Source organism: Manacus candei, unplaced genomic scaffold (genome assembly GCF_025592945.1).
Source record: "Manacus candei isolate 608988 ecotype Guabito, Panama unplaced genomic scaffold, ASM2559294v1 h1tg000142l, whole genome shotgun sequence".
NCBI lineage: Eukaryota > Metazoa > Chordata > Aves > Passeriformes > Pipridae > Manacus > Manacus candei.
Window position 1 is genome coordinate 1,116,290 of NW_026138190.1, and position 24,751 is coordinate 1,141,040.

The 24,751-nt window shown below is 51.2% G+C and overlaps 2 protein-coding genes across 2 annotated transcripts in view; one reads left to right on the forward strand and one right to left on the reverse strand.

The window, feature by feature from the left end:
* LOC127462881 (serine/threonine-protein kinase pim-1-like) overlaps window positions 1-24,751 on the reverse strand; it is a 194,383-nt gene that overhangs the window by 165,617 nt on the left and 4,015 nt on the right. The window contains exons 6-7 of the mRNA XM_051771816.1: window positions 24,260-24,372; window positions 21,819-23,758 (exon numbers count right to left, since the gene is read on the reverse strand). The gene's annotated coding sequence lies outside the window, so the exon portion shown is untranslated. The remainder of the gene's footprint in view (window positions 1-21,818; window positions 23,759-24,259; window positions 24,373-24,751) is intronic.
* Window positions 12,217-13,188, forward strand: LOC127462880 (olfactory receptor 14J1-like). Its single transcript, XM_051771813.1, has one exon. It carries the CDS (start codon window positions 12,217-12,219, stop codon window positions 13,186-13,188), a length of 972 nt encoding a protein of 323 aa, XP_051627773.1.

Below are 24,751 nucleotides of genomic sequence, written 5' to 3' on the forward strand. Positions count from 1 at the left end.
GCAAAGGTGAATGATTCAGATCTTGGACAGTCTCCCAGATCTCTGTGTGCTGACAGAGTGCCAGGGGATGAGCTCCCACATGTGAGGAGAGCTGGGATTAATCTCTCTCACCAAGGTCTAAGAACTGAGCCATGCCTTGCCTTGCTTTGTTTGGATTGCCTCTCCTTGCCTTGCCTTGCCTTGCCTTGATTCCCCATTTTCATCACTTTCCTCCTTTTTCACCCTCTTTCTTCTCAGTGTTCTTACATTAAATGCATCTCTTCAAGATCTGGAGAAGGAATGGAAGCCAGACTGTTCTGCAAGGGGCAGACACTGCAGCCACAGGGCCTGTGCTTCCCGGTGTTCCTGCTCATCTACCTGGTGGTGCTGGCAGGGAACAGCCTGGTTGCCTCCTCACTGTGCTGGACTCCAGCCTGCACAGCCCCACGTGCTTCTTCCTGAGGAACTTGTCCTTCCTGCAGGTCTGCTACACCTCCATTACTGCCAAAAATGCTGCTGTGTCTCCTGAGGGCAGATGGCAGGATCTCCTTCCCTGGCTGTGCTGCCCAGCTGTATTTCCTGGTTCTGCTGGGCAGCACCCAAAGCCTTCTCCTGGCTGCCATGGCCTACGAGTGCTCCATGGCCGTGTGCCACCCCTGCCCTGTGCCCTGGCCATGAGCAGGGGCTCTGCACCAGGCTGCTGCTGGGCTCCTGGGGGGGCTGTGGCACCAGTGCAGGTAGGACAGACCTACCAGCTGTTCCCTTTGCCCTTCTGTGCATCCCGTGACCTTCCTCACTTCTTCTGGGACGTCCCCCCGCTGCTGGACCTGGCCTGTGCAGACACGTTCTGGAACCAAGTGGGGCTGCACACCATCACCCTGGGTTTTGTAATCCTCCCCTTCTGCTTGATGGTTCTGTCTTACATTAAAATCATCAGGGCAATTCTGAAACCCCCCTCAGTTCTGGGCAGGCACAAAGCCTTTTCCACCTGCTCCTCACACCTCGGGGTGCTGACACTCTTCTGTGGCTCAGCCACAGTTGTCTACTTAAAGGGACACTCGAGGGATTCTGGAGATCCTGACAAATACTCTGCCCTGTTTGACACAGTTGTGACTCCCATGTTTAACCCTCCCATCTATATTCTGAAGAATAAGGAAGTGAGAATGGCCTTGAAGAGACTCCTATGGACAAAGTGATCCTACAGAGGGTGTAAAATGGTCCCAAATGCTCCAAGTCCCACTGGGGTATGTGGTTGCCTGAACAAAGCATCCCATATTTGCTCCAACAAAACCACATGTCCAGCCTGGCTTTCCTCCTCCTTGTGGAGGGAAAAGGTGTCCTGAGGCATTCCTGTTATGTCCTGCCCTGCCATGACATCTTTGTCCTCCAGAGCACCTTCAGTGCCCCAAAAGAGTTCAATGCCAAGAGCTCCTTCAAGCTGGGTCTGACCAATGTAACGTGAAGGGGAAACAGTGCAATTGTGGTCAGTCATCAGTGAGCCCCAGAGGTGACACAACCCATGAGAGGTGACTCCCCTTGGGTTTGACAAATCCCCTGCTAGCCCTCATGGCCTATGGAGTGTCCCTGTGTGGAATCAGCTTAAAAAGCTAAAGGATACAAAAGTTACCCTGCCCTGCTATGAAATCTTGCACTGAGTTCTGTAAGGCTTGAGTTACTTGGCATACAGAATAAAAAAATTATAATTATTAAAAACCCACCAAGGGGGCAGTTCAGCACCAGAACAGGGTCCCAGAGACCTGTGGAGTTTCCATCTGTCAAGGCTGAGCAATGTCAGCCAGACACTCAGCACTGCACAGTCGCTCACTCCCTCCCCACCGGTGGGATGGGGAGAGAATCAGAAGGGTGGAAGTGACAAAACCCCTGGGTTGAGTCAAAGACGTGCACATGTGCGAGGCCAAACCAGGAATTCATCCCCAGCTTCCCATGGACAGGCAGGTGTTCAGCACCTCCAGGAGAGCGGGGCCCCGTCCCGAGTAACGGTGACCTGGGCAGACAAACACCAGCACTCCAAAGTTCCCCCCTACACACCCTGAGTGTGATGTCCATGGTCTGGAGCTGCCCTTGGGTCAGGGGGGTCACCTGGCCCAGGTGTGTCTCCTCCCACCCTCCCACGCACCCCCAGCTCCCTCCCCAGCGTGGCTGTACCAGGGGCAGGAAAGGCCTTGGAGCTGTGCAGGTGCTGCCCAGCAATAACAACACTGTCGGTGTAGAGTCGTGGCGGTCGATAAAGACACAAAGAGTCCAGTTGTGTGCAGAAAAGATGTCTCTATTTTCTCATCTGTCTTTTTATACCCCTTGCTAGCAGCAAGCAGTAACCTTATTTTAGCTAAGCAAGCAACAGCATTTTGATTGGCTAGGATCTATTGGTGATACATTTGGCAAAGCTCAAGGCCTTATTGCAGTTCCCACATCCTAGGCCTACCAACTTTACAGTCTGCCTTTGTTTTCCCCATTAGGGCTCTGTACTGACTTCCTTATCATCAAGGATACACCCGAAAGCTTCCCCAGTCAATATCTTCATCCTGAGAGCCAACAGACCCGCTGTTAACCCCTTCAGAAGGGCCTGTGAGGTCCCTTCTCTCAGCAGGAGCTGATGGCTCAGCCCGTGACTCATGGCTGGGCCCGGGACTCTCCAGCTGCCCCTGCCCTGGCCTGTGACAGCCCAGCACAAGCCCCTTTGGTTCAAAGAGACCCTGCAGTTACAATGGCCTCTGGATTCCGTGAGGTTCTGCAGTGTCCCAGGGCTCCCCTGATTCCATGAGGCCCCGTGTGTCACAATGGCCACTTGCTTCCATGTGTTTCTGCAGTTGCCCAGGATTCCTTTTGTTCCATGAGGCCCCACATGTCACAAAGGCCCCTTGATTCCAGGAGGTTCCACAGTGTCCCAAGGGTCCCTTTAGCTCCGTGGGGCTCTTTGACATCCCGTGACCTCCTGGCTCTTTAGGAGCCCTGAGAACTTCAACAGGGGGAAGTGCCGGATTCTGCCCTGGGATGGGGCAACCCCGCAGGGACGGACAGACTGGGAAGGAGAGGCTGGAAAGCAGTGCTGGGAAAGGGCCCTGGGGGTGCTGGTGGGTGGCCAGTTGGCCCTGAGTCAGCAGTGCCCTGGCAGCCAGGAGGGCCAAGCCTGTCCTGGGGGCATCAGGCCCAGCATGGCCGGCCGGGCCAGGGAGGGGATTGTCCCGCTCTGCTCTGCCCTGGGGCGGCCTCACCTGCACCATTGGGGCAGTTTGGGGGGACACAATGGAAGGGAGAGATTGAGCCATTAGAGAGTGTCCAAAGGAGGGCAAGGAAGAGGGGGAAGGGCCTTGGGGGGAAGGTGTGTGAGGACACTGAGGGCACTTGGTGTGTTCAGCTGGAGAAGAGGAGACTGAGGGGAGACCTCAGTGCAGGTCCAACTTCCTGGGGAGGGGCAGAGGAGGGGCAGGCCCTGAGCTCTGCTCTGGGGGGACCAGGGACAGGACTGAGGGAATGACCTGGAGATGTGTCAGGGCAGGGTTAGGTTGGGTCTTAGAAAAAGATTCTTCCCCCAGAGGGTGGTTGGGCACTGACCAGGCTCCCCAGGGCAGTGGGCACAGCACCAAACCTGAGAGAGTTAAATAAACTTTTGGATAGTACTCTCAGGATCATGGTGTGACCCTTGGGGATGGTCCTGTGCATGGCTAAGGGTTGGACTGGATGATCCTTGTGGGTCCCTTCCAACTCAGCCTATTCTGTCATTCTGTGATTATCAACCCTGTGTTCAGCACAAAGCCAAAACACAGCCCTGCACTGGCCATGGGGAAGAAATTTAACTGTACTCCCCCTGAAACCAGCACACCCTTTAGGGGCTCTCCCAGAAACATCCCACAGTCCATTTGCCACCTGGAACCAGTGACTCTGAGTTCCTGCTTCCCCAGTCCCAGGGATGGTCTCCTTGTCTGCTCATTCCTCCACACTCTCTTTTCAGTGATGGCCTCAGTGGGGCTTGCTGACATCCTCAGCAACTTGGAGGTTTCCTGATGAATTTGACTTCTCTAGAGGCTTGTTCAGTCTTCAGATCCTCAGTTCAGGAATTCATTGCCAAAGGGTTCCCTGACACTCAAAACATCTTAAGGAGACAAACCTCTGGGAATAATTTACTTTTAAGTCTCCCATTCTTTTGTGGTTTACTAGACAGATTTCACAGCCACATCCCACAGTCCATTTGCCTCCTGCAACCAGTGACTCTGAGTTCCTGCTTTCCCAGCCCCCAGGGATGGTCTCCTTGTCTGCTTATTCCTCCACACTCTCTTTTCAGTGTTGGCATCTTAACCAGATAAGCCCCTTGGAGATAGTTTACTTGTAAGTCTTCATTTCTTTTGTGGTTAATTAGATCTCAGAATCTCAGAGGTGCATTCAAAGTGAATATATTGTATTAAAGAAGCAATGAGAAAATATTTCCTTTTTTGTGGCCTGTTTCCTTTTTTCCTGTTTATACATTGACATCAGCAATCCCCAGTTGATATTGATCCCAGGCACCTCCTAATTCAGTCTGAATAGATATGAAAATCAACACCATTTATGTCTGACAATCCATCAGACTTTGTCCCTATCCCCATCCCACCATTCCCTCATCAAACCCCTGGCACTCAAAGCAGCCTTGGGCAAATCTGAGCTCCCTCCACTCAAGGCTGGACCTGCAGGTTTCAGCTCCTTGGCACCAACTCCCACCTGCTTGGCTTGAAGAAAGAGCTGCCTGAGACACAGAGGGATGTTCATTTATTGCCAGCAAAAGAAACCAAAGGAAGGCACAGCTCAATAAAAAACAAAAGTCCTTCCCCTGTTATATTAAGTCCACACTGCCTCCACTGAAGTCCACTTTGCACAGTAGATAGTCTCATCTCTTCCAGCTCCAGGCAGAAGGGCAGTCCCTAAGCTGGGGCAGCCAGAAAGCTGTTCTCATTTCCTGATCAGTCCTGCTCTGCTCAGGAAAGGAATCTCACACAAAAGGTTATTGCAGATTCATTTCTGTCACTCAAATCCAATAGGAGACTCCTCAGTTAGACTAAGTCTCTGGGACACACAAGATGGGGGCTACTGAAGAAGGAGGGAATGGAAACAGGACTTTCTTTTAAGAAAACATCAAAAACATAGAAAATAAAAAAATGTGCATAAGGAAAGACCTCATTGTTCAGGGGAGTTCTGGCACACAGTGGGAGCGTCATTCAGCAAACAATATTCTACAATTCAACCTCACGGACTGTTCTGACCCAAAAATCAAATCCCCTGGAGGTCCACAGAGTGTTTTCCCATCCCTCTGCATCATCCACCAAGTGCACCCGAGTCCTTGAGCAGAAACAATTCCATGGGTGGCTTTGCCTTTGCTTAAGGCAGGACTAACCCAAACTCTCCTCCCTAACATGTTTGTCATATGGACCACAGGGATTTTTTCCAGTTCAATGGTACAGAGAGGTTCTTTTAGAGCAGAGCCAGTTCAGCTGGTAGAGTTAACTAACTAGGATTGTGTGATGCCTAAAAGCTTTCTGGATATTTTTTTATTATTATTTTAAAAGTAGTTGTGTGGTAAATGTTGATGTTAATGTAGCTGTATTATATGCCACCCTTTAGCAGAGTAGTTTATACAGACCCAACCCTATTACCCCATTTGATATCAAACTTTCTAAATTCCTTTAGTGTGTTTACACTTCTTTTCAAGGTAGAATTGTAGAAAAACACCTCTATTGAACAACATCACACCCTAGGCCTGGACAACAAGATCCCACAAGAGACAAAGAAACCTTCAAGCCCAGAACTTTGGAGGCTCTCCAAGGACTGTACGAGCTTGAAGAAGAGAAAGATGAGGAAGAAGGGGTCCCAAAGGCCCCAAACCCAATTCCCCAAGGGCCTGTCAGGGGCCAGAACTGGGCAGAACTGGGGGGTGGAGAGTTCTGGCATTGGATGGACCATCTTCTAAAACTGTAGAACCATTGCCTGGGAGGGCGCGTCGTGTGTGTTCCCCTGGGCCTGTGGGCCTGATTAAAGGACCTGCTCTTTTGAGCTGATCTTAGACACTGAACTGGCCTGGAGTTTTCTCTCTTGAGCTTACAGGATTAACAAACTGTGTGGCTTTTGCTAAAGGCACATCCCAAGGTTTGAAGGTCCCACTGCCCATTGCTTTCCAGGTGGTTTTGAACAGTCCACTCTACCATTCAACTTTCCCAGAGGCTGGTGCCTGACAGGGAATATGATCCATCCACTCCATGCCGAGCTCTCTGGGCCAGGTGTGCACAAGGTTGTTTTGGAAAAGAGTCCTGCTGTCCAACCCCAGTGTTTCTGGAGGGCTGTGTCTTCACAGGACTTGCTTTTCCAGGCCCAGGATGGTGTTCTGGGCAGTGGTGGGAGGCACAGGGGGTGTCTCCTGCCATCCAGGGGTTGTGTCCACCATTGTCAGCACGTAGAGCTTGCCTTGGTGGGTTTGGGGAGTGTGCTGGGATCAATCTGCCAGGCCTGCCCACATCTCTATCTCAGTCATCATCCCCCACCCCACAGGGGCTTTAACTTCTTGGCCTCTTTGATGGCAGCACATGTTTCCCAGTTCTGGAGAACCTGGCAGTTGGTGTCCATGGTTAAATGCAGCCCTGGATCACAAGCCCAGCTGGATGTTGCAGCTCTTCCCTGAGGCCCTGAGGTGTCCTGGGCCCAGCGAGCCAGGAATAATTCCCCCTTGTGTTGCCAGTCCAGCTCTACCTGAGACACTTTCATCTGGTCAGTCCCATCCCCCTGTCCATTGCTGGATGTCACTCAGGAGCCCAACTCTTGGCTCCCTGTGCATCTCCAGGATGGACTTTCACAGCCAACCTCTCGACCCAGGTGGCAGGAGGGCCTACCCTGAGAAGGCCTAAAATGCCATCAGACAATGCCAACAGTGCCAGCTCTCATGCAAGCTGTCTGTGAGATCTGCCAGTTACCGGTGGCTCCATGGGAATGGTTTTGGTGTTGAATGATGCTCAAACCAGCCTGGTTCACCCAACTCCAAACACACATCCTGCTTTTGGAACTTGGATGGGACAGAGAAGCTGCTCACTGGCCTGTCCATTTGTGAGGAGCAGTCAATCCCTTCCTACTAGAGAAGTCCAGTCCCCTTTCATCCAGGCAGGTTCTTCTAACACAGCCCTTCTTGGGGTAGATGTGTGGAGATTCCTGCCTTGGGTGGTGACGCCCTCCAAGGACACTCCTCAAGGCTGAGCAAAAGAAATCTCCCCACGACCGTTGGTCTGGGTGAGTTCCATCAGATCTCTACGTAATAATTATTTCTTTGGGTTATCTTTAGTATAATTGTTTCAATATAGCGAACTATTTTATCTTATACTGTACTGCTAGTAGTTATAGGATTAAGATCTTTTGTCTGATCATTTGTAAGAATAAATGATTCATTTTATAGAAATATTCTCATTTGACCAATCATTAAAACCTGTGGGAAAAAACTGGTGCAATCCCACTTCTGTAATTCCTTACATATAATTTGTTGACAAAATCTGAGGCAAAGATTGGATCCCTTATTCCTTGAGGCTCCGCAGTGGGACAATGGCTCCTTGATTCCATGAGGTTGCACTGTTTCCCAGTGTTCTTTGGCTCCATCAGGCCCCGCAGTGTGACAATGGCCCACTAAATCCATCATTTTCCTCACTGTCACCATGGACCCTTGATTCCATGAGGTTCCCCAGTGTCACAATGGTCCCTTTGACTCCAGAAGGCCTTGCAGAATCTGAATGACCCCTGGATTCTGTGAGGTTCCACAAGGTCACAATGGACCTTTGATTCCATGAGATTCCACAATGTCCCATTGGTTCCCTTTGGTTCCAAAAGGTTCTGGGATGTCACACTGGCCCCTTGATTCCCTGACATTCCACAAAGTCCCGGGGTCCTTTTGATTCCATGAGGTTCCACAGTGTCCCATGTTCCCTTTGGTTCCAGGAGGCCCCAGTGTATTCCAATGGCCCCTGGATTCCAGGAGATTCCACAGTGTCCTGGGGTTCCCTTCTCTCCCTGACTTTTGGCAGTGTCCAGGGTCCCTTTGTTCCCAGGAGGTTCCTTTGTTTCCATCAGGCCCTGCCACCTCCCAGACTCCCTTTGGTTCCATGAGGTGCTGCAGGGTCACAATGTCCCCTTGATTCCAGGAGGTTCCACCATGTCCCAGGGTTCCTTTGGTTCCATGGGGTTCCACAGGGCCAACACTCCCTGGTTCTTCTCCTTCCAAAATTTGTGGGCCCATTCTCTCCCTGCCTGGGATGGAGCCCCATTGTGTTCCTGCAGGAATGGATCCATGGCCATCCTGCCACTGCCCCAATTGAATGCTGCACAAATGTCACTGCAGGCCCCACCCTGGATGCAGGAACAGTCTGGGAACTCCAGGCCTGCTGACATTCAGCAGAGGCAGGCGGGGTCCCAAAGAGCACAAGGGATTGACTGCAACCCCTGCAGGTCTCTGGCATTGCTGGGGACAAATGCAGGAACTGCCAGGAGCTCTGCAGAGCCCTGACAGTGCCACTGCAATCCCAAGCTGCATTGCCCGGGGCAACCCTCAGCACAGCCAAGGCCACAACCCTTCCTGAAAGGTGTCCCTTCTGGGCAGGGCCAGGGGGACAAACCCCTCCATCTGTCCCTGCACATGTTGGGTCCAATTCTCATCCCCCACTTAGGGACAAAGTCAGGCTACATTGGGTGTTTAGCTTTGCATTTGCTTCACTCTTTTATGCTTCCAACACACACACCCCCCAGTGTGGGCAGAGTCTGTCCCCCCAAAGAACACAAGACCTGACTAGTTGTGGCTCCTGCTGCAGTGGCTGGAACTTGGGCCACAATCTGTGCCAGGAGCAGAGAGGTCCCTCCCCACAGAAACTTCTTGGCAATGGAGTTATTAGGAAAACAGGACAGGCTGTGGGGATCAGTGTCAGGGCATGGCCTGGGAAGTGTCTTGACCAGCCTCCTGTTTAACATGACCAGCTTTTTCAGCCTCTTTGCTCTCTGTTTTCTCATGCTTGTTCTTCCAGAAACCACTGGGATCCTGCCCTTGCTTTGGTTCTTTCCTAGACATCCCAGGACAAGTCTTGCCCACTCCCCAAATCCCCTTTCTGGCTGCCCATCATGAGTCTCAGAGCCCGAGGCTGAATCCCCCATCCTCAGCTGCAAGGTCACCCTGAGAGGTTCTGCCATTGACCCACTTGGTTACAGTTTCCTACAGATACCTTGGAACTTCCTCGGAATTAATTTGTTACCTTTTGAGCTTAGAAGGGTTTCTCCATAAACATGGCATTTCATGTCCTCAACATGAAAATTCTTTGGAGAAGGAGTTTGGGACTTCAGACTCAAAAGAATCACAGAATTATTTGGTTTGGAAAGGAACTAAACGGTCATCTGGTCCAAGTCTCTGCACATGCACAGTGACATCTTTCATTAATTCAGGTTACTCACACTCCCTGACCTTGGACAAATGCAGGGATGGGACATCCACTTCTCTGGAAACCTCTTCCAGTTCTTACCACCCTGATTGTTAAATCTTTCCTCATATTATCCAATATAAAATTCTACTCTTTCACTTCAAAGCCACTGCCCCCTGTTCTGCTACTACAGGCCTTGGTAGAAAGTATCCCTGGGATTTCCTTAGACTATGAGCATGACATTTTCATCTGCAAAAACATCTGTGAGTGCCCAGAGATCTCCCAAGATGGGCTTGAAAGGTCTCAAGCACATGAGCACTAGAGAGGGGCTAAGGAGCTGTGGCCTCACTGGTGTGGAGACTGAGGACAGTACAGGACAACCCTCAGAGGGCTTGAAGGGAGGATTTAGAGATGGTGGATCCTTTTGTCAGAGCAGAAAAGAGCATGAGAAAGAAAGAATTAATGCCAAGTGCAGCTGGGGAGGTCCTGAGTGGACATGAGGAAAAAGGAATTTCACTCCATGGAAAACGCTGCAACACGTCAGCCAGGAGGAGTGTGGATGAGGCCAAGGCTTTGTGTGTGCAGGAAGAGCCAGGGAGGACGCAGAGATGTCAGTGCAGGAAGGTGCCAGCCAGGTGGGGCAGCCGGGGGGATGACGACAGCCTGCAGGGAAAGGGGCAGGGCATGGACACCGTAGGACAGCCTGGGCTGGAGAGGAGACAGGGAGGGGGAGAAGCTGAAAGGCCCTGACACAGCCACCTTCTGCAGGCCTTTGGCCATGGCTGCTGTCTGTGCCCCTGAGGCCAGGAGGAGGGGAGTGCCCCTTGCAGCCCTGGGGCCTCATGGCCTCCTTGTCCCTGCTCAGCAGCCTGGCAGGTGCCACCCCATGGGCCTGCCCTTGGCATTGCACATCCCACATCCCAGTGCCCCAGGAAGAGCCCTGAGGAATGAGGCAGGGACAGGATCTGCCTTCCCAGGGGCTGGGGGTCAGGGCTTTGCCCAGTGGATTAAGGAAAGAAGTCAAGGTTTCTTCAGCATCAGAGCCACCTTTGCCTTGCTTGTCCATCCTTGGCATCACTGTCTGCAGATTTCTGCTCTAACTGGAACCTGGGGACATGTTCTCAGTTGTGTCCTTCAGTGAGACTCATTAGCACTACAAGAAACTTCAGTGTTTCAATCTCACTTTGACTTGTTGAAAAGTTGTTTGAACTTCCTCTCAGGGACTGAGTCTCATGTAAACAACATCAACTCCCCTGAGGGTCATGAAATGCCTGGGGCTGTTGCTGTGCTGCTGAGCTGGGCCGGGCTCCTGGCACACAGGGAGCTCCTGGCAAGCAAGAAGAGCTTCAAAGAGACAGCACTGCCCAGGAGCAGCTCCTCTGCACAGCCCAGCAGGGCTGAGGGCACTGCCTGCAGCACCCAGGGCACAGGAGAGAAGGCAGAGAGATGAGAGGCAGCCTGGGCTGGGAGGTGACTGAGCTCTCACCACAGGAGAAACCTTCCCAGGATTTGAAGGAAGAATTCTCTGGCTGTAGTAAAGTTCAACTTGCCTTCCTGGAGGCATCTCCTAAAGCTGGCACATCCCACAGCTTCCAGGATCTTTCAGCAGGACTCTCCCAGTTGCTGCAGTGCAGGGGAAGTGGCCACATGGCAGAGCAGGGCAGGAGCTGCAGGCAGCAAGGGCAGAGAGGAGAAGGGAGCAGGAGGTTCAAGGGATCCTGGGCTGGGAGGACAGGGCAGAGCTGCTCAGGGCAGGAACCTTGCCAGCCCTTTGCCACGGTCAGGCTGTGGCTGCAGAGCAGTGCAGGGGAGTTCCTGCAAGTGCCTCTGCCAGCTGCCAAATGGCAGCAGTGGCAGGAGCTGTCAGGATGGCTCTGCTGGATTTGCTGGGGTGCAGCAGGAGAAGCTGCTGCAGAGCAGGACTTGCTGCTGCCCCATCAGAGGCCCAGGGCAAGAAGGTTCCCTGTGCCAGGGTTGGCTGTGGGGTGGGAAGGTGGGGGTGCAGCCAGGGGTGCCCAGGGCTGTGGTGCAGAGCAGGGTCCTGCCCCCAGGGCTCTGTGTGCTGGGGCAGAGACTCTGCTGCCTGCCAGGGGCAGCTCTCAGCCCGGCCAAGGAGCTGCCACGGGGCTGGGGGAGAAGGGCTGTGGGGAAGGAACAACTCCTGGGAGGGCAGAGCAGGGCAGAGTCCTTCTGATCTCCACAGTGGGCTGCAGGGATGAGGGCTGGTCACAGCTCCAGATCAAAGCAGGAAATTTCCCAGAAGGTATTTGCAAGAAGCACAGACAGACAGGGGGTACCTTCAAGGGAATGAACCTGTTCTTTCAGTGTTATACTCTGGGTTGTCTGGGTGCTGACTGAGACAGAGCAAGGCCTGGGGGAGGGAGCGTTCAGGCGGCTCTGGGGGCCCTTCCCTGCAGCTCTGCTGGGCACTGTGTGCTGGGCCATAGAAATGAGGATTCCTGCAGTGGAAAAGAACTTTCCCAGGCGTGATGGCAAAAATGGAAAACACGGGTACTATTATTTTAATCTCAGACTAAGCTTCTGCTCTGCAGCCTCAGCTCTACTGAGTTATTAGAGGAGAGATGGAACTTTTGTATTCAAGGTCTGTTACATCTGACATTCCTTGTGTGTGTGACAGCTCTACCAAAAAAGTTCCATGTCCCATTAAGCAGAGCAAACCTGAGTCCTTTGCAGTGCATTTGGTGACATTTGACACATGGATTTCTTTTAGAAATGGAGTTGCTTTTTTACAGAAGTCTGTCTTAACTGTTCCCTGTCCTTTCCTTTTTTGAATAGTCCCTGTGCTAAGAAGCAGCAAATGTCCAACAGCAGCTCCATGGCCCAGTTCCTCCTCCTGGCATTGGCAGACAGGCGGGAGCTGCAGCTCCTGCACTTCTGGCTCTTCCTGGCCATCTCCCTGGCTGCCCTCCTGGCCAACGGCCTCATCCTCAGCGCCGTAGCCTGTGACCACCACCTGCACACCCCCATGGGCTTCTTCCTGCTCAACCTCTCCCTCACAGACCTGGGCTGCATCTGCACCACTGTCCCCAAAGCCATGCACAATTCCCTCCAGAACACCACTACCATCTCCTACATGGGATGTGCTGCACAGCTCTTTTTCTTTCTGTTCTTCATCTCAGCAGAGTATTTCCTCCTCACCATCATGTGCTACGACCGCTACGTTGCCATCTGCAAACCCCTGCACTACGGGACCCTCCTGGGCAGCAGAGCTTGTGCCCACATGGCAGCAGCTGCCTGGGCCACTGGCTTTCTCAGTGCTCTGCTGCACACAGCCAATACATTTTCCCTGCCCCTGTGCCAGGGCAATGCCCTGGGCCAGTTCTTCTGTGAACTCCCACACATCCTCAAGCTCTCCTGCTCACACTCAGGCTATTTCAGGGAACTTGGGCTTCTTGGGGTTAGTATCTGGTTTTGTTTTGGTTGTTTCATTTTCATTGTTTTCTCCTATGTGCAGATCTTCAGGGCTGTGCTGAGGATCCCCTCTGAGCAGGGACAGCACAAAGCCTTTTCCACGTGCCTCCCTCACCTGGCCGTGCTCTCCCTGTTTCTCAGCACTGCCATATTTGCCTACCTGAAGCCCCCCTCCATCTCCTCCCCATCCCTGGATCTGACCCTGTCAGTTCTGTACTCGGTGGTGCCTCCAGCACTGAACCCCCTCATCTACAGCCTGAGGAACCAGGAGCTCAAGGATGCCCTCAGGAAACTGATGGCTGGATTTAGAGGCAATAATAAAGTGTGTCTTTTCTTCTGCAGAACATTCCAAATGTAACTCATTGCAATCTAAGCCTTTTTTCTCCTATATGTCCCTTTTATCGTCAATACATTTCCTTACTCTTTTTCTACTTTTATAGTGTTATCCACAAATCAATGGCGTTGCTCATAGGATTTCTACATCAATATCTACCATCCTTCTGTAATTCAAAGACTTTCATAAGGTTTCTTCTCTGTACATTTGAGTAGAATAAAGTTCTCCACCCTGACCTGAGTGTCCACGATGCTTCCTCAGCCCTTCTCTGAAGCTGCAGGGGCAGTGCCTGTGTGCAGAGCTGGAGGGAAGAGACTCCCAGCACAGCAGCACAGCCAGGGACAAGGGCACTTGCTCCTTCCACATCTGCTCTTTCCATCTCCACTCTCTCCTTCCCAGCCCTGCTGTGGGTGCAAGGCCTGAGTGCTCTGGCAGCTTGGGCACAGTCCTGCTGTGTGTCCGTGCTGGGATCACAGGCAGGGACAGGCCCTGGCACTGCTGGCACAGAGCTGGGCTCCAAACCAGCACCTCCATCAGCCAAGGGCATCTCCTGAGGGCAGGGCAGGAAGGCTTCAGGCTCTCCCTCCACAGTCCCTGTCAGCAATGTGCTCCAGGAATGCCCTGGCAAAGCAAATGCCAGTGCCCAGCTGAGAGTGGGGGTGTGCAGGGTGGGGGCACACAGCAGTGTCCTGGCACAGCCAGAGCTCCTGGCACAGACCCGAGGGAGCAGCAGAGCAGGGGCTGGGCTGTGTCTTTGTTCCAGGGACAGCCTGGGAAGGTGCCCCAGGGCCACTGTCACAGAGCAGCCCCTGCCACCCCCATTCCCAGCCCTGGGCTCTCACCCCACCTGCAAGAGGATGGTTGTCTCTCCACAGAGAGATATCAAGTGACCAGGTCAAAAATCCATGTTTGCTTTGTACTGAGGAGACTTCAGCATGGGCACTATGTGTGTGTGGGGAGATGAACCCCAGTGAGCACAAACATCAGCTGTTCCTGGGGGGCCATAAATCCAGAGGGACAAGCTCTCACTTGGAGAGTCACATGCCCTGGGAAAGCCTCTGGATGCAGCCCTGGGATGTGCTGCTGTGCACAGAGCTCCTTGTGTCCATCCCTCAGGCCGTGGGGCATCTCAGACAGGGGCAGAGCAGTTGACACCCCCAGGGCTGAGGGGCTTCCAGCCCCTGGCAGTGGCAGCAGGAGCCCAGGGAGACACTGCCCTGCTGCCAGGAACTGTGTGCAAGGGAAGGACTCTTGTCTCTGAACAGCCCTGGGGGAGGGGGTGAGCAGGGCGTGACCAAGCTCAGGTGTGGACACCTGACATTTCTGGGCGTGCCTGTAAGAGAAGGTTTGGGCAAGGTGATTGTGGTTAAACCTGTCTGGCCATCCAGTGACAACCAAGTTGTTCCCTCACTTCCCCTCCTCAGTCAGACAACAGGGGGAAAGCAGGGGAAAAAATCACTGGTCAACATAAAGGGAGATTAACTGGGGAGGGGGAAGGAAAAAGCAGAGGCCACATGCAGAAACAAAGAAAACCCCTGGGAGACAAGAACTCAGTCCATGGAGAGGTTTCTTTGGAAGACAAATGTATTAATAAAGAGCATCCACGTCTCCTCCCCTCCTCCCTGCCCTTTCTCCCTTCCTTTCTCTCAGTTATTGCTGATCATGCCATCCCATGGAATGGAATATCCCTTGGGTCAGTCCAGCCCAGCTGTCCCAGCCATGTCCCCTGTGAAACACTTGCCCAGCCCAGCCCATTGGGTGGGGGTGGTTGCAGAGACGCTTCCTGTGGGGCCAGCACTGCCCAGGGACAGCCAAAGCCTTGGGCTGGGACCACCAGCACTGCAGCCACGAGCACCAACCCAGCAGGACAGGGGCTGCTCTGGGCAAAGGGAACTGCAGCCCAGCCACAGCCAGGGCAGGGCTGCTCAGGGGGCTCTGCCAGCCCCTGCTATTCTACAGTTCAAGGAATCTTTTCCTTGGAGAGTTCTTTGAAGAGACAATAGACAGAGAGGCAGAAGTAGAGCTGTCAAATGCACCAGGACAAACACAGCAGTTCCTGTGAGGAACATCTCCCTATGGAAATCCTGGGAATCTACTGGACAAATTTGAGGAAACAAGTTTATGTGTGTGTGGTCCTCCACAAGGAGGGGGATGGTTGGGTACAGTATCAAGGGGTCAGTTGTGCCTCAGGAGCTCATCACCCAGTAGGAAGCTGATGGCTGTGAAGGGGCTGTGAGGTCACTTCTGCCCCTGGAGGGGACAGGCCAAGAGCAGGAAGGTGGCTGGGGAAGGGCCTGTGAGGTCCCTTCTCTCAGCAGGAGCTGATGGCTCAGCCCGTGACTCAAGGCTGGGCCAGGGGCTCTCCAGCTGCCCCTACCCTGGCCTGTGACAGCCCAGCACAAGGCCCCTGGCTGGCACAGGCCCTGGGAGATCCCCTCTGCCCGAGGGCCTGGGCTCCCTCCAGCAACGGGGCTTCTCTTTGGGCTGCCCCGTCCCTCGTGCTGAGCGCAGGATGGGACAGCAGCAGGCACAGCTGGGCCCTGTCTGTGCCCGCAGCTGAGAGGAGCAGCCTGGGCACAGCACGGGGAGGCTGCTGCTGGCAGGGCACAGCAAAGGGCCCGGGAAGGCTGGGCACTGGCACCCCCTTGTCCTTCCCTCAGCGTCACCCCCCAAGGCAGTGCCCCCGGCAGAGCCCTGAGCGAGGTGTGAGGGACAGGATCTGCCTTCCCCGGGCTGGGGGTCAGGGCTGGGCCTTTCTGCTGCCTCCAACCAAGCCAGGCTGTGCTCAACATCTCAGCTGCCTGCACAGAGCCTTTGCCTCCCTGCACTCACGGCCCCCAAGGATCTGCTGGAGAGTCCCTGGGGAGGCTTTGTCAGGAATGGCCCTTGGGGGCTCCTGAAGGCTTCAAGGGACTGCAGGGTTTTCAAAGGCCTTTGGGTTTTTCTTTGGAATCTCAAGAGAAGTTTGTGCAATCCTGACCTCCAGTTCTCTGCTCTAATGAGTCCCTGAAGAGTCTTGGTCAGGAAGGGCCCTCAGTGGGGCTCGTTAATGCTTGAAGGGACTAAAGGTTTATTAAGGTCCTTTGCCTTTCCTTTTGACTCTGAATCTAGGAGAGGTTTGTTCAATCATGTTCTCCAATTATGTGCTTTAATTAGTCCCTTGAGAGGCTCTGTCAGTAGGTACTCCAGGTTTTTTAAGGAGCTTTGGTACTTCCTTTGGAAACTGAGCCTTTGAGAGCTTTGTGCAATCATGGCCTTCAATTCTCTCTTCCAGCGAGTCCATGAGGAGCCTGTATTGGGAATGGCCCTCAGTGGGACCCATTAATGCTTTGAGATATTTTGGGTTCTCCTTCTGACTCTGACTAATGGAAAAGTTTGTGCAATCTCCCCTCAGTACCTGAGGTTCAAGGACTCAGCACCAAAAGCCCCACGGGGCTCATTCAGACAAAGCAAGTCCTAACAAACCACGGCCCTTCCTGTGATTTTCCTCTAGTCTAGACAGTACATTAGGAATGTTGTCCCATGGAATCAGGGGACCATTGTGACACTGCAGGGCCCCAGGGAACTGTTTTGCCCACGACGAGGGTCAGCACAAGAGACACCAACTTTGGAGAACAAGTGTGTAATTTTACTGCAGTGCAAAGCAGCAAAGAATGACAAAAGGCTGAGCTCAGTAATGCACCTCATCGTTCCTACCAAGAGTGCCTGGAGTGAGTAGAAAAGTCCCTGCCCAGTTGCCCTCATCTGTTCCCCTCAGCCAGGCCCGCACGGCCGCGGGGGAGCCCCGGTCGCAGCCAAGGGTTGGAGAACCCCTCCTGGGGAAGGGAAATCCTACCCAGGGCGTCCACTCGTAGGGGAGGGCTCCAGCTCTGCTGGGAGGGGTCCAGCTTTTCTGGGCTTGGATAAACAAGCTCACAGAGCTACGAGTGGGCAAAACCATCTGGCTCCCTTCTCCTCCTGGGTTCCACCCAGAACCTGGCCAGGGTTTAAGGGGAAAACCAAGGCAGTCAACCTGCCCCATGTCCTGCCAAACAAGGCCACACATCCACTGCCATGGCCTTGACCACTCTCTAAAGACAGAAAGATAAAGATCACATTTTGCTCACAATCAGACATAAGATTTGATTAATGAACACATACAAATATCGTTCACTAATGAGCTGAGACTCACAGATCTTACTAATAAGCACATTTATTTTGTTCATGGGCAGATACACGGGGAGTCTTTGCACACAGTACATCTTTGACCAACAAACATACACAGTTTTAGCTAAGGAGCAAATACATGGATAAATAGACCAGTAGGTTGGAAGGTTCATCTAGAGCTCAGCTTTGGCTCAGGGGCTGTTGTTCAGCCTCAGCACTTCAGGGACAGCCAGACAGGGCTTTATACCACACACACAGTTTCTCTATTCCTTAGATATTCTCCCTTACTTTGCTTTACATAGTCACACCCCCTATTGCAAGTCCTTAGTTGGTCCTTTGGGGTCTTCTGCAGGGGTCTCTGGTGGGGTTTTTTTGGCATCTGGTGCCCCCAAAGTTGAAGTGTCCACTTCTTGACCTCGGTTCTGAGCAGACACAGTGTCATTACCTCTCACCACAAAGACTGTAACGTTTGGGTTTGATCTTCTCTGGGTGCACAGAGCTCAGCTTCCATCCTGTTTGCTTAGTTACATCCCCGATCCAATTCTCCAGGACCTCTCCAAGATTATGCTTTTCCTTCCTTGGCCATAGAGAAATGTTGGGAGCAGTGTTCTATATCCCACATCAAATCCCTCCTTTTCTTCAGACTAAGCTCCTGAAGGGATGGAGTGCCTTAGGAGCTTTATTTCATTTTACAGCTCGAGGCATTAGAACAGCTACAGCACTGAGTCATGATGCAAGCTGAAATACAAATGCCCTTCCAGCTTTGGGGCAACCCTTCACAGGTGTTATTTCCACACAGCCAACACCACCCTGTTCCATTGGGGACCGGCCAAGGATCAGTCATTTCCCCAGCAGGAAGGGTTTGAGGACATTGGGGGTGATTTCCCACAAACGTGCCCCTTTCATTAACACAATCCAGGTCTCCTGTCCCTTTAGTGGGGGTCACAGCTTTGGACACAGGCAGGATTGTCAGAGATGGGGGGGTACTTGCACAATAACTGCTGGGTCTACTTTTTGGTGAACACAAGTGCTCACCCAGTGACCAGGAATCATTTCTACCAGAATAGGGGAGGCAGAAATGGTGAATGGCTTCTTGTCTTTTCAGGTAAATGAGTGCACACCCAGCAATCCCTTGGAGGCAACACTTGGGTCACATTTGAGACTAAAAGGAGATGTAAATTTTGCTCCCAAGTCAAGACCCAATTAACTATTGTCAGGAGAGCAAAACAAGACTAAAGCATTTTGTTTCTTCTCAGACGACCTCTCAATTACCCAAGGGGCTCTGGCCTTTGGAATTCTGGAATAATGCATCCATGATTTGACTTCTTGTACCACTTCTACAATCAAGTGGGAACCTCTGTCTGATGACATTCCCAAATGTACCTCAAATCCAGGGATTCTTGGATATTCCACTCACTTCCCTAGCCCAGCTGGTGTCACGAGGGAAAAACCTCTGGCCACTCAGAGAAGGTATCCCCAAAGACTAGGAGATCTTTACACCCCCCTTTTCTGGGCAGTTCAGTCAAATCCATCTGCCAACATTCACCTGGAACATTTCCACACTGTACATCACCTATTCCCACTGCACTGGCAGGGGTTGGATCATTTCTCTCACACACCACACTGCTGACTCACTGCTTGTACAACTGGGTCAGTTTTGCACCCCTAACCCACCTGTGCAAATGTTACAGTACAGAGACAAATACAAACACAAAACAATGATCAGTGGATAAAACAAAGCCAGAGACCAAATTGTGGAATACCAAATAACCCACCCAAAGTGCTGGAAGATCCACACATCTTACATGAGCAGGATTCCCCAAAAGAATGCCTTATTATCCAGTGGGATCTCCCCCACATCCCAGACTGGGCCAGGGATCTGTGCTCTTCTCCAGGAAAGTCCTGGTGCTGGGGTGAAGATCCAGAGATCCCTCAGACCCACGGGAGATCAGGCACAGGGCCCCACCTGGGGGCCAGAAATGATCCCCACAAGCAGCAGAACCCAAGCCCTTCACCCCAGTTTGGGGTGTTCAGAAGCAGGCATTCTTTAGGGCAGCATGCTGGACGCCTGCAGGAGAGTTCTTCTAATCCAGCCTGCTCAGGGACACAGGCAGGGTTTGGGATTACACACACTGATTCCAGAGCATTGGATATTCCCCCTTACTTAACACATGTCCATTACTTTGCTTTACACAGTCACATCCCTTATTGCAAGTACCTATTTGGTCATTTGGGGTCTTCTTTGGGGGTCTCTGGTGGGTTTTTTGGCATCTGGTGCCCCCCCAAAGTCAGGTGTCCCCTTCTTGACCTCGGTTCTCAGCATCCCTGCTTTTCCCCACAGAGACCAGCATGTTTGGTTTGATCTTCTCTGGGTCCCCAGAGCTCAGCTCACATCCTGTTTGCTTGAATTACAGCCCTGATCCAATTCTCCAGGACTTCTCTAAGATTCTATTGTTCCTTATTTGGCCAGAGCAGAATATTGGGAACAATGTTCTACTTCTCCCAAACCAAGGCTCCCCCTGCCCCATCTGCTGCCAAACAAGGCCAGACATCGACTGCCATGGCCTTGACCACTCTCCAGATACAGAAGGATAAAGATCACATTTTGCTGACAATCAGACATATTTCATTAATGAACAGATACAAACAGGATTCACTAATGAGCCCAGACTAACAGATCTGACTAATAAGCACACCTGTTTGGTTCAGGAGCAGATACACAGGTGGAGTCCCATCACACCACATTTTTACCAACAAACAGACCCAGTTTGAGCTGATGAGCAGATACATGGAGACACAGCCCATTAGGTTGGAAGGTTCATCTAGAGCTCAGCTTTGGCTCAGGGGCTGTTGTTCAGCCTCAGCACTTCAGGGACAGCCAGACAGGGCTTTACATTACACACACAGTTTACAGATTCATTACAGAGTCTTGCTTACTTAATACATACACTTTTAGGCAACACTTGGATCACATTTGACACTAAAAAGAGATGTAAATTTTCCTCCCATGTCAACAGTGTTTGAACTGTGTTCAGAAGAGCAAAACAAGAGTGAAGCATTTTGTTTCTGCAGTCAAGTGGGAACCTCTGTCTGATGACATTCCCAAAGGCATCCCAAATACAGGGAGGATTGCATTGAACAGCATTGCAGTCTCTTTCCAAACCTTCTTAGTGCAACAAGGAAAAGCCTCTGGCCACCCAGAGAAGGTATCCCCCAAGACTAGGAGATCTTTACAGCCCCCTTTTCTGGGCAATTCAGTCAAATCCATCTGCCAACATTCACCTGGAACATTTCCACACTGTACATCACCTATTCCCACTGCATTGGCAGGGGTTGGATCATTTCTCTTACACACACCACACTGCTGACTCACTGCTTCTACAATTGGGGGCAGTTTTGGACTTATAACCCACTTGTGCAGATGTTTCAATGATTTGCTTCACTCCAAGGAATACCCTCATGTTCCCCATCCACCAGGTCACACCAGATTGGTTCAGGGACTATTGTTTGCCCACCTGGGGTAACTGCCCAGCCTCCTGGAGCAAATTTTGCTCTAAGGTTTCAGTGAGTTGACAATCCTTAGCACTAGACTAATGTTTTTCTACTGGGAGAGGAATCTCTGTCAGGGTTATTAAAGACAAAACTTTACTCTCTAAAGTGCCTTTTTCTGCAGCCTCTTTGGCAGCCTTTTGGGCCAAATGATTCCCCAGTTCTGCTTTGGCCTTCCCCTCTTGGTGCACTCTGCAATGCAGGACAGCAGCCTCTGTTGGTTTCTGGAGATCTTCAAGCAAGTCCAAGGATTACCTTGTTCTCCTTGACTCAATCCCCAAGCTGGAGTGAGCACAATTGGTTCTGCTTTCTGGGCTGAGGCACTGCAGAGGAGTGCCCCCAGTTCCATGACCTGCTGGGGGGAGTTCCTGTGCATCCAGAGAATTGTTTTCCATGCTGGACAAAGCTGCCCCCACTGGGAAACAATTCCCAACCAGGACTTTCCCAGGGGCTGTCTCCTAAGTCAGCTCTGCCCGAACACACTTCTCCTCTAGTCTGGAAGCAATCCTTCTCTGGGCTTCCTTTGCTGGGGCTGGGGCAGTTGACAAGTTGCTTCTTTTGTTCCTGGCCCAGCCTCCATTGTCCTTGGAGAATTCCAAAGCCCAGGGAGGCTCCTGGGGTCTGGACTACTTGCACATTGTGTTTGGGACACCCCATATCCACCCAGTCCAAGGAAATCCCACAGTGTCTGATCCCAACATTGCTGCTCAGCATCAGTGGCTACCAAAATATCCACACACTGGAATAAGGCTCCAAGAGGGTTTTGACTTTTCCATTCCTCCAGTTCCTTTGCCAATTGAGTTCCAAATACTGGGGGGATATTTTTAAATCCCTGCAAGAGGACCACCAAAGTCAGTTGGGTTTTCCTCCCTGTCTTTGGATTTTCCCATTTGAAAGCAAAAAGCTCTTGACTTTCACAACTCAAAGGGAGACAGAAAAAGGCAGCTTTCAAATCTAACACTGTGAAACATATTAAACTTTCATTTAGGGGAGTCAGCAAAGTGTAAGGATTCCCTACAACTGCTTGTATATCTTCTACTCTATTATTTATAGCTCTGAGGTCTTGGACTAACTGGCATAGCCTTCCATTTGCCTGCTTGACTGGCAAAATTGGAGCATTCCATTTAGATTCACATTCTTTTAATAACCATAATTTCATCAGTTTTTCTACAAAGAGTGAGAATCCCTCACAACTTTCCATTTTCAAAGGCTATTGCTTTGGCCTGACCAACCCTGCTCCAGGTTTCACTGCAATTCTCATGGGTTCTGCTCTTTTGGATCATGGAGGCACCTCTCCAGCCCATCCTATTGGAATCACTGCATCCCCAAGTGATGTTGGCAGATGGATTAGTTCTGCTTTTGGAGACTCTCATGCAAAATTAGAATCTTCCACAGAATTAGGCTCTGCAATAATAACCTATATTTGACCATTTTTCAATTGGATTGTGGCATTTAATTTTTCCAAGAGATCTCTCCCAGGCAGAGGCTTTGGGGAATTGGGGAAATACAAACACTGGGGAGCCAACCACTGTTTTCCCAATTTCAAATCCACAGCATTAAAAATGGCCCAGTTTCCCACTTCCCTGGCACACCAGACAATTGTTCCAGAATTGTGACTTGAGTTTCATTTTCCCTTATTTAAGACAGGGGAACAAGTTCCCACAGCCACAACCAATTGTACTTAGCTTGGCTGGAACCAGATGTTCTGATGGGGGAGAATCCTCTGGTGCCCCCTCAGTCGTCTTCAGTGATGCCAGGAGAGGGTTGGGAGGGTTCTGAAGTTTCAGTTGTGGACAATCCCATTTCCAGTGTCCATCTTTCTTACAGGATGCACAGGGATTGATCCCAAGTCTCCTGGGGGGGATGTTTGAAGCAGGCTGCCCATGCTCTCATCCTCTTCCTCTCCCTGGGGGCACCATTTCCTCTGGGATTTCTTCCAGAACTGCAACTCCTTCCTGCTGAGTTGATTCCTGCTGATTCTCCCAACCTCCAACAATGTCCCTAAATTATCTTGATCTCGTCCCTCAGCTTTTTGTCATTTCCTCCTAACCACATCTGAGGACTGCCCCACAAATATGGGGGCCAGTTGAGTCCTTCCCCCTGTGTTTCAGGATGGATATTAGTATATTTTTGTGCTGTTTCTTCCAGATGATTTAAAAATTCAGTAGGCTATTCCCTGTGATCCTGCTTCATTGCAAAGGATTTTGATGTGTTCACTGCCTTTGGCCTGGCATGTTTCATTCCAGACAACATCCACTGCAGGTATCTATTGAACCTTTCTCTAAAAACAGGGATGTTAGGATCCCATTCAGGATCTGCAGTGGGAAAGGGAATGTCCAATGTACTCTGTATATTCCCCACCAAAATCTGCTCTTCCAAGAACCTCTGACTGGTTTTAACAACCATTGCTTTCTCCCTACTACCAAACAACACTTCTAACATAGGATCCTTCTAGCCCGGATCCTGGGTTTGAATCATCATTTTGAAGGCTTTTGCCATTTAGTCTGGGTTCTATCACACAGGGGGGCCACTCCCACCCCTCCTTGTTTAGCTCTAGTTCTTCCTGCAGCTGTACTGAAGCTCTCTGCTCTCTCTCTGACACATTCTCTCTCCCTTTTCTTCTGGACATGCTAAATCTGCCTCTTCACATGCCAGTTCCCCTGCAAGATTGGTTTCTGCATCTTGATTATCTGTTCCCCCACTCAACCTGCCCGTGGGGCCAACCAGAAGATCTGAGTCCTCCTCCTTATCGGGGAGACGATGAGAACAAAGTTCTCCTGTGCTCCACACTGAACAACAAGGCTTTAACCATTTCCCTTGATTTTCCTTTCTGGGCTCACACCGAGGGCTCTGAGGGCGCTGCATTCACACCACAATCCTTCTGCCACTTCAGAGGGTTCTGCAAAGTGAAAAACACATCACCAGACATAACCTCCTTCCACTTCTGTTCCCCTTCTGAAACAGCATCAACTGTAACAGTGGATTAGAATTCAATGTTCCAGAACAGCCACCCATTGATTACAACACTTCATTAAATTCTCCCTGGGAGCTGTTCCTCTGGGGGGGCTGCCAAACTTCATCCAAAATTGCAAAATGCAACAAAGTGGGGACTTCTTCACAATTCCCCCTTCAGATTGCCCACTCCCCATCTCTAAACAGTAGACCCAAAATGTTACAATACAGAAACAAATAAGAACACAACAATATTGATTGATAAAACAAACCAAATACCAAATTCCAAAATACCAAATAACCCACCCAAAGGGCTGGAAGATCCACAGGTCTCAGGTGAGCAGGATTCCCAAAATACCAAAGAACCCCCCAGTGCGCTGAAAGATCCACACGTTTGACATGGGCAGGATTCCCAAAGAGATATCCTTATTATCCAGTGGGATCTTACCTGTGTCCCAGACTGGGCTGGGGATCTGTGCTCTTCTGCAGCAAAGTCCTGGTGCTGGTATGAAGATCCAGAGATCCCTCAGATCTGTGGGAGATCAGGCAGAGTTGCCCTGTCTGGGGGGCCAAAAATTACACCCAAAAGCAGCAGAAACAAACTTCTTAACCCCAATTTGGAGATGTTAAAAAGGGCATTCTTCTTTGTTCAGCATGCTGGACACTCAGAGGAAAGTTCCTCTAATCCAACATGCCAAATGACAGACAGGGCTTTTTATTACACACACTGTTTACATGTGCATTTGATAGCCTTGCTTACTTAATACATATTCATTACTCTGCTTTACATAGTCACACCCCTATTGGAAGTCCTTTTCTGGTCCTTCTGGGCCTTCTCTGTCATCTGTGCTGCTCAGTTCTTGAGCAGCACAGCACCATTGTGTTTCCTTTATCTGGGTACACAGGGCTTAGTTTACATCCTGCTGGTTTGGGACATCCC

Bases quoted from the DNA above. Each gene is read 5' to 3' on its own strand.
- LOC127462880 (XM_051771813.1), top strand. From the start codon at position 12,217: ATGTCCAACAGCAGCTCCATGGCCCAGTTCCTCCTCCTGGCATTGGCA.